This window comes from Trachypithecus francoisi, unplaced genomic scaffold, assembly GCF_009764315.1.
Source record: "Trachypithecus francoisi isolate TF-2019V2 unplaced genomic scaffold, Tfra_2.0 Lachesis_group7, whole genome shotgun sequence".
In the NCBI taxonomy this organism is placed as follows: Eukaryota; Metazoa; Chordata; class Mammalia; order Primates; family Cercopithecidae; genus Trachypithecus; species Trachypithecus francoisi.
The window spans coordinates 54,629,024-54,641,370 of record NW_022681472.1 but is presented as its reverse complement, the minus strand read 5'-3'; the positions used below and the strand labels follow the sequence as shown (position 1 = coordinate 54,641,370).

At 38.4% G+C, this 12,347-nt stretch overlaps 1 protein-coding gene across 1 annotated transcript in view; it reads left to right on the top strand.

Moving 5' to 3' along the window:
• STK3 (serine/threonine kinase 3) overlaps positions 1-12,347 on the top strand; it is a 354,584-nt gene that overhangs the window by 53,935 nt on the left and 288,302 nt on the right. The window contains exon 3 of the mRNA XM_033202322.1: positions 4,341-4,469. Coding sequence (XP_033058213.1) covers positions 4,341-4,469 — 129 coding nt within the window. The remainder of the gene's footprint in view (positions 1-4,340; positions 4,470-12,347) is intronic.

Here is a 12,347-nt window from a genome sequence, read left to right as displayed (position 1 = left end):
TCCCAGCTACTTGGAAGGCTGAGACAGGAGAATTGCTTGAACCCAGGAGGTGTAGGTTGCAGTGAGTCAAGATTGTGCCACTGCACTCCAGCCTGGGTGACAGAGTGTGACTCTGTCTCAAAAAAAAAAAAAAAAAAAAGATAAATATATATATGTTTATACATACATAAGCTTTCGAAGAGATCAGTAAAATAGTTAAACCTCTTACAATGTTGACTAAAGAAAATAGAGCGAAAATACAGTTGATCTGGAATAAGAAGGAAGATACAGCCAGTGATAGAGAAATGATTAACTGTTAATTATAAAGATACCAACTCACAGCATATTATTTACAATAGCGAAAATGTGGAAACAACTCAAATGTCCATCTACTATCCTAGATGAATAAACAAAATGTGATATGTCTGTACAAGTGACCTTTTAGCCATGAAAAGGAGTGAAGTACTGGTACGTGTTACAGTGTAGTTGGATTTACAAAATATTATGCTAAGTGAAGGAAGAAGCCAGATATAAAAGGTCACATATTGTATGATTTCATTTATATGAAGTATCTAGAATAGATAAATCTATAGAGACAGAAAGCAGATTCTATATATTTTGGAACATACAGATAACGTTTACACAGCACTGTGAACCCACTAAACGCCATTGAATAGTACACTTTAAAATAGTGAGTTTTATGTTGTATGTATTTCACCTCCTCCCCTCCAGAAAGATTCCAAGTATGTTTTATACACTGTTCAAAGGACAGTTAATTATAGCTTTTTTTAAAAAAATGAAGCTGGTGTAACTTTAATATTGATACCCAGATGTACAATAAAAGAAAACTGTAATTCAGCCTTGCTTTGTTACTCATTGTGGTAACTGTTCCCACCTTGTCTCAGGTGAATAGATGTTGCCACTTCTCTTGTGTTGGGATCCTGTTATCTATTAAACTCAAGGAGCCAGTTTCACTGTTGGCATATTTGTCATCTTTCCTCTGCACTAATAGAGCTTTGATTGATGATGGTATCCTCTGGACGCTTTTTGAAAACATAGTTAGGGTGTATGTGAGCATGGCACATATAATATATATCCATTCTAGTATCCCATTTCCTTGAGCCTTTGATATGCTTCCTTTGGTGTGTACTGAGGCTCACTTAGCATCTCACTTAATATGGGCCACTGTTGAGTCCAGGTTTCAGTTAACTGGCTGAGCAACTGTTAGGGACACCCCCAACTGTTTGAGCTAACACGCTGAGTCTGGAATTTCTGGTCTTTCATCCATAGCAATACATTTCTTCCTCTCTGGAAATCTTAGAATTTGCTCTCACACATATTCTTTAGGGTTCTGATAAAAATTGGCAAAATCTTGCAGCTTTTTTAGTGTGAATAGTAACTTCTTGGGTTTAATTTTATACTTGTCTCCCTGGTATCTATGGAGTTGAGTATAACTTTGGGTCTGGAAGCAATGAGAAGTGGTGGTGGAGTGGTCTGGAGGACCACTCCATTCTCCTGAAAAGTGACTGCCTCGGGAGGTGGAGTCTTCAGGCATTGTAAGGTTAATCTTCTCAGACAGGAGGGCAGAGTTGCTTTTGGTAGCAAGGGAGGCTTGATAGGATTTGGGGATTCAGGGTACTCAGATTAATGAGAATCTATCTAAATGTCCTAATACCAGTTCTCTAGGTACTTCTCTTTACTGTTACATGCCTTAACTTTAACATAACTTTAACATAACAGACCTGGTGCTGATGTGAATTCAACTTACAATGTAATTCAGCCTCCAGTAAGACTATACCTAGAATTTGTTTTTCAGAAATCTCAACCCTGTTTCTGTAAGAATTAAGAAATTCAGAAATTTTCTGATTCTCTTAGTCTTGAGCTGGACATTTAAGCCTTTAGCTTGCTGTGTTTGTTCTATAACTTTTCCAGTGCAGGCAGAGGCAGCAGCCCATTCTATAGTCCTTATACTTTATTTTCACCATACATTGTATTGATACAGCTACTTGGTCTTTTAAAGCTTTGCTTAGACTCCAGGCAACTAAGGGTGATAATTTAAATAACTGTTTGCCACTGAATGCCATAGACCATCAGTGTTCTATTTGTTACTTGTATTGAAATCATTACTATCTACACATCTGTATTAGTCTGTTTTCACGCTGCTGGTAAAGACATACCGGGACTGGGCAATTTACGAAAGAAAGAAGTTTAATCGACTTAACAGTTCCACGTGGCTAGGGAGGCCTCACAATCACGACGGAAGGCAAGGAAGATCAGCTCACATCGTACATGGATGGCAGTGGGCAAAGAGAGAGCTTGTGCAGACAAACTCCCATTTTTAAAACCATCAGATCTCCTCGTGAGACCCATTCACTATCATGAGAACAGCATGGGAAAGATCTGCCCCCATGATTCAGTGATCTCCCACTGAGTCCCTACCACAACACGTGGGAATTATGGGAGCTACAAGATGAGATTTGGGTGGGAACACAGCCAAACCATATCAACATCTAAGAAAGAAGTAATTCAAGATTATCATCTTTAAGATTCTTTCCCTTGGAACCACTTCTTCTACCAAAAACTATATTGCTATCAAGGTATAGTCAGGAAAGAGAAGCTACTCTGTGTACTCTAGATATAAAGAGTTTAGTAATAAAGTTAGGAGCTCAAATGAATTGTGGAGGGGCCGGGGATGCAAAGCTCATGAAAACTGTTGCCAAAGGTTGAAGGTCGAAGTCAGCATTGAAGATCTCAGCCTGAAGCACTGAAGTGGGTGTTTCTCAAAAGCTCTCTGGGGACCTGCTGGAATCCTGCAGTATTGAGAAACTCCCACCAACTACCTCAGTCTGCAGCAGTGGTGGCTGTTGGAAGCTCAGCAGGAAGCCGCTGTGCACTTCATATCTGTCAGTCCATCTGCTACAACCATATCTGGAGAAAGAATGGTTTCTCCTTTTTACATTCACATATGCATGTTCTTCCCACTGGCAGACTTTTAATGAGGAACCATTCAGGGAAAGGATTCTGGGAAATGGGGATTGCAGCTTCTCTTTTGTCATGCGGAGGAGTCCTTAGAAAGGAGTGATGGTGTTGCCTAATTGACAGTAGATGATCTGGCACTGAATTCTGTGTTAGCTTTTGAAGGAACATACACACATACGGCTTTCAAGGGGAGATACACACACATACATTCCCCCACACCCAGCCCAATGTGACTTTGGGTACCAAACCAAATTACATTACTTCAGAGAGCCCAAAGAAATAGAGGAGAGGATAAAATACATTGTATTGAAGTAGTCGCTTTATCACTTATTTCTCTCTTTTTCACTTATTTAAAAAGATTATAAATCTGGAAGGTCTTCTGTATAGATTTCTAATATTAGGAAACATTCAATGTCTTCCATTGGCTTGCTTTTCCTTGTCTTCTGTAGAAAAATATGGTGAGAAAAACATGCTTTTTGGGGTCAGAATGTGTTTGAATTCTGGCCCTACTGGTCTGTTTCTTATCTTTTAATGACAATAATAGTGTTTTTCCTTATGATTGTGAGGGTTGAATTTCATAATGCATGTAAAACACCTAGCACAGGACCTGGTTTATAGTAAGAACTCAGTACATAGTAGTGTTTAACCTCGTTTTTAAATTCATACTAAGATACAAATGGCTTCTTCCTTTTTTGGTTTTGTTTTTTAAAACGCGTGAATATTCAGTTGTCAAAGTTTCACTAGTTGTAGCAGACAGGTTTTGGGCAAGTGACTTAGACCCTGTTCCTTATTTTATTTACCTGTGAGCATGTAGTTTTTCTCTTGAGGAAAAGGTAGTGAAAGGAACTTTTTAAAAAGACCCCTTGGATCTGTAAATCAGGTAGAAGCAGATGGCTGCAGATTCCTTGCTTCTCTAACTTTGATGTTAATGTGGTCCCCAGCTGAGGGTTTTAACTGTTAAGGTACTCTGAACAGACGTGTGACTTTTTGATATTCTGGGGGTCATTTTCCTTGAGATCAGCCTTTTCTCCTAATTTGAGACTTTGGCTATTTTTAATGTACATTTCATTCTTTTAATTTCCATTTATGTCTTCCTAATGCTGCATTTGTTTGAGTTGACAAAACGTAAGTCTGTTTCTTTCATTCATAAGAAAAATAGCTACTCATTATATATTAACTTGATTATTTTAAGTCTATAGTTGAAGCAATAAAGCTAAGATATAATTCATTAACTTTTAAAATTGTTACTTATTTACTTTGATTTTTTAATCTTTTAAATAGTGTTTTAAACTAAAAAAGACTATCCAGAGAAAACTCATAGACTTTTAACCTTATAGTTACGATGTTTGATAGGAAAAAAATAATGTCTTGGTTTCTTTTAGGTCCTATGGAAGTGTATTTAAAGCAATACACAAGGAATCTGGTCAAGTTGTCGCAATTAAACAAGTACCTGTTGAATCAGATCTTCAGGAAATAATCAAAGAAATTTCCATAATGCAGCAATGTGACAGGTATGAAGAGATTTTATTTCTTTGCTTACCCTTGTTTTGACAAGTTTTGCTAATAACGTATAACAAAATTTATTCTTTGATCATCTGTTTAGTTTTCATTTCTTTTTCTTTTCTTTTTTTTGAGACGGGGTTTTGCTCTTGTTGCCCCGATTGGAGTGCAATGGTGCAATCTCGGCTCACTACAACCTCCACCTTCTGGGTTCAAGTGATTCTCCTGCTTCAGTCCCCTGAGTATCTGGGATTACAGTCATGTGCCACCACACCCAGCTAATTTTGTATTTTTGGTAGAGATGGGTTTCTCCATGTTGGTCAGTCTGGTCTCGAACTCCTGACCTCAAGTGATCCACCTGCCTTGGCCTCCAAGTGCTGGGATTACAGACATGAGCCACCACGCCCAGCCTAGTTTTCATTTCTGACTTCCCACTGTAAGTGAGATTAATCCCTTAAGGCAGATGAGGATGGCTTTGTCAAGTGTCTTTAGGACTTACAGCTCTTTGTAGCTTTTCTGCTTAAAAGCAGAAATGAGACTGGATGTGGTAGATCACACCTATAATCTCAACCCTTAGAGAGGCCAGAGCATCGAGGATAAAGGAGCCTAGGAGTTCAAAGCCAGTCTGAGCAACATAGTGAGACCCTTTCTCTACTAAAAGAGAAAAAATTAGCCAGGTGTGGTGGCTTGGACTTGTAGTACCAGCTACTTGGGAAACTGAGGTGGGAGGATTGTTTGAGCCCAGGAGTTCAGGGCCACAGTTAGCTATGATTGCAGCACTGCACTACAGCCTGGACATTTTTAGCACAACTTTATGGATGAGAATGAGTTTTTGATGTTAAAGGGATCATTTAGCAGTCTGTATTATATAATCACTTTTACTAATTAAGAAATCATGTTTTATGTAAATCTAATTCATTCAGCAAACATTCACTAAGCATGCCCAGTTGACCCAGTACTGTGCCAGGATCTAAGAATGCCAAAAGAACTGAGCTACCTTTTTCTTTTTGAGGGATCAGTAGTGTAGTTGGGAAGACAAATATATAAATAAATAACTGTAATATAGCACCCTCATTGTACTGACTGGTGCATGGGGTAGTGTGAAAAGAAGAAGGCAGGGCATCTTCCTCAGCCAGTAGAGCCAGGAAATCTGGAATGCTGATGAAGAGTTAATTTGGTGAAGAAATGGAGTGATAAGGGAGAGTCAAGGGAATGACAGGTACAAAGGTAAAAACAGCTCAATGGGGTGTGCTCATCTGACAAGACTTAGAATTATTGGAATGGAAAGTGTGGGACAGAGAACAGAATGAAATGAGGTTGGATAGTTAAATGGAGCTGATGGTGAGTAACGTCTTATGCAATGTTAAGTAGTGAAGGCTTTATTCTATAAGGAATTCAGAGTGTATAAATTATGACTATGTTTAGCCTAAAGTTACTTAACCACAGAGGAATTTATTATTCTCCCTTAACAAAAGGTCTGCTGGTACAGCAGCAACAAAGGAACAGCCAGGTCTCAGACTTCTTTTCTTGTACTCTGTCATCCTTAGCATATACTTCGTCCTCATGCTTATTATCTCAGGGCTACGACAGGGCTGCTATAGCCCCAGCTTTATGTCTACATTCCAGGCAGGAGGAAGAAAGGAAGAAGCAGGGAAGGGGCTTTCCCAGAAACCTTCAGCTTCAGTTTTATTTGTAAGAATTGTCTCATGTGTGACTTAGAGCTGGTGACACAGGGTAGTCTGGACACATTGTCTCCCCTTATCAATTCAGGGCCCTGTAATTAGAGATTTATGGAAAGCTTTCTCTCATAACAATACATAGGATCTATAGATTGTAAGCTTCTTGGCTAATGAAGTGATTGCATAATCCTAGAGGAACTTTGCTGCTTGGATCTGTTCAATTTTGCTTTTCTTTAGAGTATGCTGTATATTTAAATTATGTTATATATTTCCCATAGCATGTGAAATTCAAGTGGTTGTAGAAAAAAAAAGATACATTCCTCAACTGTGGTTCCCACAATTTGATATAGAATAAGAGATGAGATAGCATAGTGCTCGGCCATCAGGTATGCTTATACTTGCCTGATGCTAGCATTATTCTGTTATTATGGTTAAAAATAGTTCAGGAATTAGCATTGTACTTTGAGTGTTGTCTAGGAAAGTCAGGGTCTCAAATATTACTATTACATATCTCTTCCCTTAATCTTTGTAGGTCTTGGAACCTGTCAAATCTTGCTCAGATTTCTGCAACAGCATCTTAATTTTTCACTTTGTCTTTCATTTTTGCCTCCTCCAACCCATTATCTTCCTTGAAGCTAGAGCGTTTTTTTCTAAAATGCAAATGTAATCAAGCATTCTCTGTTTAAAACCCATGGCTCCGCATTGCCTTGAGAAGTCGAGTCTCCGGTCCTTCATGTTCCATCTAGTGCTTACACCTCCCTGAGTTTCTAAGTGTCTGTTTACTTGTATTCTCTATCATCTAAGTCTTAAGTTCCTTGAGTTCGGGGATTGTGTTTTACTCAGTGTCCTTGGATCCTGCCACATAATGGTTACTCAGATACTAATGAGTACTTCTATTTAATAATTTCTGTTTGGGCAACTCAACTAGACTATCCAGAGGGAATTACACATTTAACATTCTAAAACCAGTTTTAAACATTCCAGGCAAGCCTTTCAAATTCCTGTGTGTCAAAGGCATCATCATGTACTTAGTCTTTTAGCAAGTCTGAGAATCATCTTTATTCCTTTTTATGATGCTTCTGATGATACTGAGTCTTGTAGATTTTCCTTCTGAAATGTCATCACTATCTTTATTCTTCTCGTCATTCCTTAAGGAAAGGAACCATATATTTTTCTTCATTAGCACCTGTTCAGTGCCTAGCAGTATACTTTTTGATGAATGAATGAATGAATGTGGTATGTATGAGGAGTATGAGGAAGAGCATTACAGATTGAGGGAACCCTAGGGAAATCAGGTACTTATTCTTGTTATGCACTTTAAGCTTTTAAAGCGAAAGAAAAGTAAAGAATACAGTGGGAAGGAAATGTGAATAGAATTCTAGAACTTTTGTATCACTTTATAGCAGAATGCCTTGCATATAGTAGGTACTTCTCAAATATTTGTTGAATGAAATAAGTGGTGAAACAAATATTGATGAAGAATAGTTTCTGCCTTTTAGATTTCACTGTCAAATTCATATTTTAAGTATGAAGTTGCGAAGGATCAAAAATCAGTTGGCTAAAAGATCCTGAAATGCTAAAAGATAGGACAAGTAAAAAATAAATAAGGGCCAGGCATGGTGGCTCATACCTGTAATCTCAGCACTTTGGGAGGCCGAGGTGGGTGGATCATCTGAGGTCAGGAGTTCAAAACCAGCCTGGCCAACATGACAAAACTCCATTTCTACAAAGATACAAAAATTAGCTGGACATGGTGGCAGGTGCCTGTCATTCCAGCTACTAGGAAGGCTGAGGCAGGAGAATCACTTTAACCTGGAAGGCAGAAGTTGCAGTGAGCCGAGATTGCACTACTAAACTCCAGCCTGGGTGACAGAGTGAGACTCTTTCTCAAAAAAAAAAAAAAAAAAAAAAGAAAAAGAAAAACAATTAGGAAATGACAGGGACAAACTTAGATTTTAGCTACCAATAAATAGTATTAATGTAAATGTGTTATTAAGAAATTAGCATAAAAATGATTGGAAGAAAACAGTATGAATTGAAAAATTCCCAAATAATGCACTGAAATTTTGGTTAGGGAAAATGAGATATGCATTTCTGAAATTTAGCTATTTTCTTAGTACATTCAGCTATTTGTGAATTTGGTAAAATGTCTTGCTTTCTATACTCTATAAAAAGACCAGAGGTAGTGTTTTAATCTTTTTTTTGTTCTTTTAAGTGAATATTTAATAATAGGCTGAATACTACATGTTGGCATAAATATCTCAGGAAGCCCATCTGCTTGTTTATTGCTGAATGTGCAGTGCCTAGTTCAGTACTAGGTACAAAGTAGACATTTAATAAGTATTTATTAAATGGATAAATCATGGAATGTTATTGCTAGACTCAACTTTTGTGGGTCAGCTAGTGTAGGGTTTTTCAAATCATACCCTGATCTAAGAAGGTACTTTTAGTGGCATTTTCTTCACTGAAGAATTGATTAGAATGAGAACCTCATTATTGCTTTTATCTTTTTTATATATGGGACTCTTTTGAAATTTTTATTTGAGGAAAAGTCTTCTAGTGCTAAAGCATATTTAAAAACAGTTTTGCAGATACAGAAAATGAGACCTAGAGCTTTTACGTGAATTGCCCAAGATCACACTGCTAGTTAGTGACTGAGATGCAATAAGAACCCACATTTACCCTACTCTAGGGCCAGTGTTGAAGAAAGCAGTGTCTGTAAAAAAATTCCAACAGTTCAAAGTGAAGCACTCTCAAAGCATTCCTAGGAGTAGAGGTAACAGCTGGTTAGCAATACTATGTGCCAGGTAATATGTACACAAGGGAACCACAACTGACACAGTCCCTACTCTCCTGATGCTTATATGCCAGAGAAGGAACTTTTCATATTTAAACAAAGAGAAATAATGTCGTTACAAATCAGGGCACACAGCTATCCCCTTTTTACCTGTTCAACTAGTATGTATTGAGTACTTCCTACTCCTAAGTGTAGCCCTGATTTGCTCTCACAAGAGATACAACAAAGAATGGGTCTTGGCTGGGTGCCGTGGCTCATGCGTGTAATCCCAGCACTTTGGGAGGCTGAGGCGGGTGGATCACAAGCTCAGGAGATCGAGACCATCCTGGCTAACTCAGTGAAACCCCGTCTCTACTAAAAATACAAAAATTAGCCTAGCGTGGTGGCAGGTGCCTGTAATCCCAGCTCCTGGGGAGGCTGAGGCAGGAGAATCACTTGAACCCGAGAGACAGAGGTTGCAGTGAGCCAAGACTACACCATTGCACTCTAGTCTGGGTGACAGGGTGAGACTCCATCTCAAAAAAAAAAAAGAGTGGGTCTTAGGCCTTAGAGAGACTTTCACTGAGCTGGAAGAAACAGATGAATGGGTAGGCTATTTCAATACACAGTGTGGTAAGAGCTGTGATGGGATAGATATGGAGAAGTATGTGGGTTGGAAGAGATATCTAACACCTCATGTTTGGGGGTTCAGGGAAAGTTTTCCCAGGGAGGTCATAGCTAAGCTGAGTCCTAATTGATGAGTTAGATTTGCTGGGCAAAGAGAAGAGACAACTCTTATGGCAGAATAGAGCATTTTCAGCTGGCCTGTTCAGGGTGTCACTGAGCACCCCTTGACTTCTACCAGAGCATGCTACATTCTTACCTGTTCTATTTCCTCATGTTTCTAGATAAGATTCCATTTGAACACGGCTTCTGACATAAAAAAAATAAAAAGCTTGAAAATCACCATATTGGAGGGTTAGTGATGAACTTTGGCAATTTGTATCAGCTCATGTGTATATTCAGTTTTGGGTGGGCCAAGAAATAAATTGCTGTGTGATTCAGCTTTTGCTGGGAACAGCTCAGTTTCCGTAGAATATCCACATTGCCTTTGTAAAAACTCTATTTATATTACCTACTAAGTTATAGAACACTACTAAGATTGTAGTAAGATGTTGATGAAAATGATGTAATTAAAAATAGCCATTTCTTTAGTATTTTAATTATCACATGCTCACATTAGGAAGACTTTTAAAAAATATACCTTTAGCAATATATGGTTTTCTTCAGTTAGAATGAAATTCAAGTTAATATTTAAAAAGTCACCTTTTGATTGTACATGGTGGCTCATGCCTGTAATCCTTGCTCTTTGGGAGACCTTGGTGGGCAGATTGCTTGAGCTCAGGAGTTCGAGACCAGCCTGAGCAACATGGCAAAACTCTATCTCTAACAAAAATACAAAAATTCGCCAGGCATGGTGGCACGTGCCTGTAGTCCCAGCTACTTGGGAGGCTGAGGTTGGGAGGATTGCTTGAGCCTGGGAGGCAGAGGTTACAATGAGCTGAGATCATGCCACTGCACTCCAGCCTGGGTGACAGAGCCAGACTCTGTCTCAAAAAAAAAAAAAAAAAAAGAGTCACCTTTCAAGCAGTATTTTCAAAGTATTCCATTTTCTTTAATTATATGATGTTGTTGATGGACACTTAGATTGATTCCATGTTTCGGGGGTTGTGAATAGAACATTTGGATTTTTATAAGAAGCTTCAACATAATGATTCAGTCCATATAATTTGTATCATGGGTAGTGTTTAAGTAACGTACAGTTAGATAGGAGTATGTGGTCCTTTCTCCATTTTTCCCCTTTGGGTTTTCTCATTTTTTAAAATACTCTTTCTATTTTGAGTTGTGATACTAGAGGAGGACCATTAGGATAAAGAGTGTAGGGAGCTATGAAATGAAGATGGAAATGGAAAGGGTGTGATCGTTAGGTATGAGATGAGAGGAAGCCCAGATGCCCCCACCCCCTCAAAAAAAAAGAAAACCAGAACAAGATACATCATTTTATTGGATTGAAAGTGTTTACATAGGGGAAGGGAAAAATTAATGAGACAGGAGGATGAAATGGAGAGAAGATGCATAAGAGAAAGGCATAGAATGTGGCTCATGATTGGCATGCTAGTTATTAAGGCATCATATTTCACCTCTGCTTCCTGTGCGTGATTGGCATGCTAGTTATTAAGGCATCATATTTCACCTCTGCTTCCTGGTGTAGTCTGTAATTTCCTTTGTGTGTTCCTGGTTCTTCCACACAGTGAAATTTTCAAAGGCATAGCTGCTTACTCCTATTTAAGAGAAACAAAACTAACCAGGCACAGTGGCTCACGCCTGTAATCCCAGTGCTTTGGGAGGCCAAAGCAGGAGGATCACTTGAAGCCAGGCATTTGAGAGTAGCCTGGACAATGTAGTGAGACCCTGTCTCTACAAAAAATAAAAAAAATAATTAGTTCAGGTGTGTGCATGCTTATAATTGCAGCTGCTTGGGAAGCTGAGGTAGAAGGATCACTTGAGCCCAAGAGTTTGAAGCTACAGTGAGCTATGATTGTGCCACTGCACTCCAACCTAGGTGACAGAGTGATACCCTGTCTCTTAAAAAAAAAAAGAATAACAAAAATAATAAAACTACAGTTAGCCCTCTGTATCCCGCTTGTTCTGCATCCGCAGATTCAGCTAACTGCATATTGGAAATATTGGGAAGAAAAAAGCAATTAAAAAAAAAAAAAAAACCAATGCAGTATAATAAATATTTACATAGCATTTACATTGTATTAGGTGTAATAAGTAATCTAGACATGATTTAAAGTATACTGGAGGATGTATGTAGTTATATGCAAATACTGTGCCATTTAATATAAGGAATTTGTGCATTCATGGATTTTGGTATCTGTGGCGTTCCTGGAACCAGTTCGCCATGGATACTGAGGGATGACTGTGTATAGAATTGCTGGGTTCCGATACAACCTTCGAGTCCATATACTGGCTTAGTCAAAATTCTTAGGCATATGTCTGAATTAAAACTTTCTGCATTGCTTAAAATTTATATACAGGTATACCTTACTCTGTTGTACTTCTTCACTTTGCAGATGCTGCATTTCTTTTTTTAATTGAAGGGTTGTGGCAACTGTACTGAACAAATCAAGTCCGTCAGCACCATTTTTCCAATAGCTTGTCCTTGCTTCATGTGTCTATGTCATGTTTTGGTAATTCTGCCCATATTTCAGACATTTTCGTTATTATTATATGTGTTATGGTGATCTGTGATCAGTGATCTTTGATGTTACTGTTGTAATTGTTTTGAGGTGCCACGAACTGCACCTTTGTAAGATGGTGAAGTAAATGTTGTGTGTGTTCTGACTGTACCACTGCTAGGCCATCGG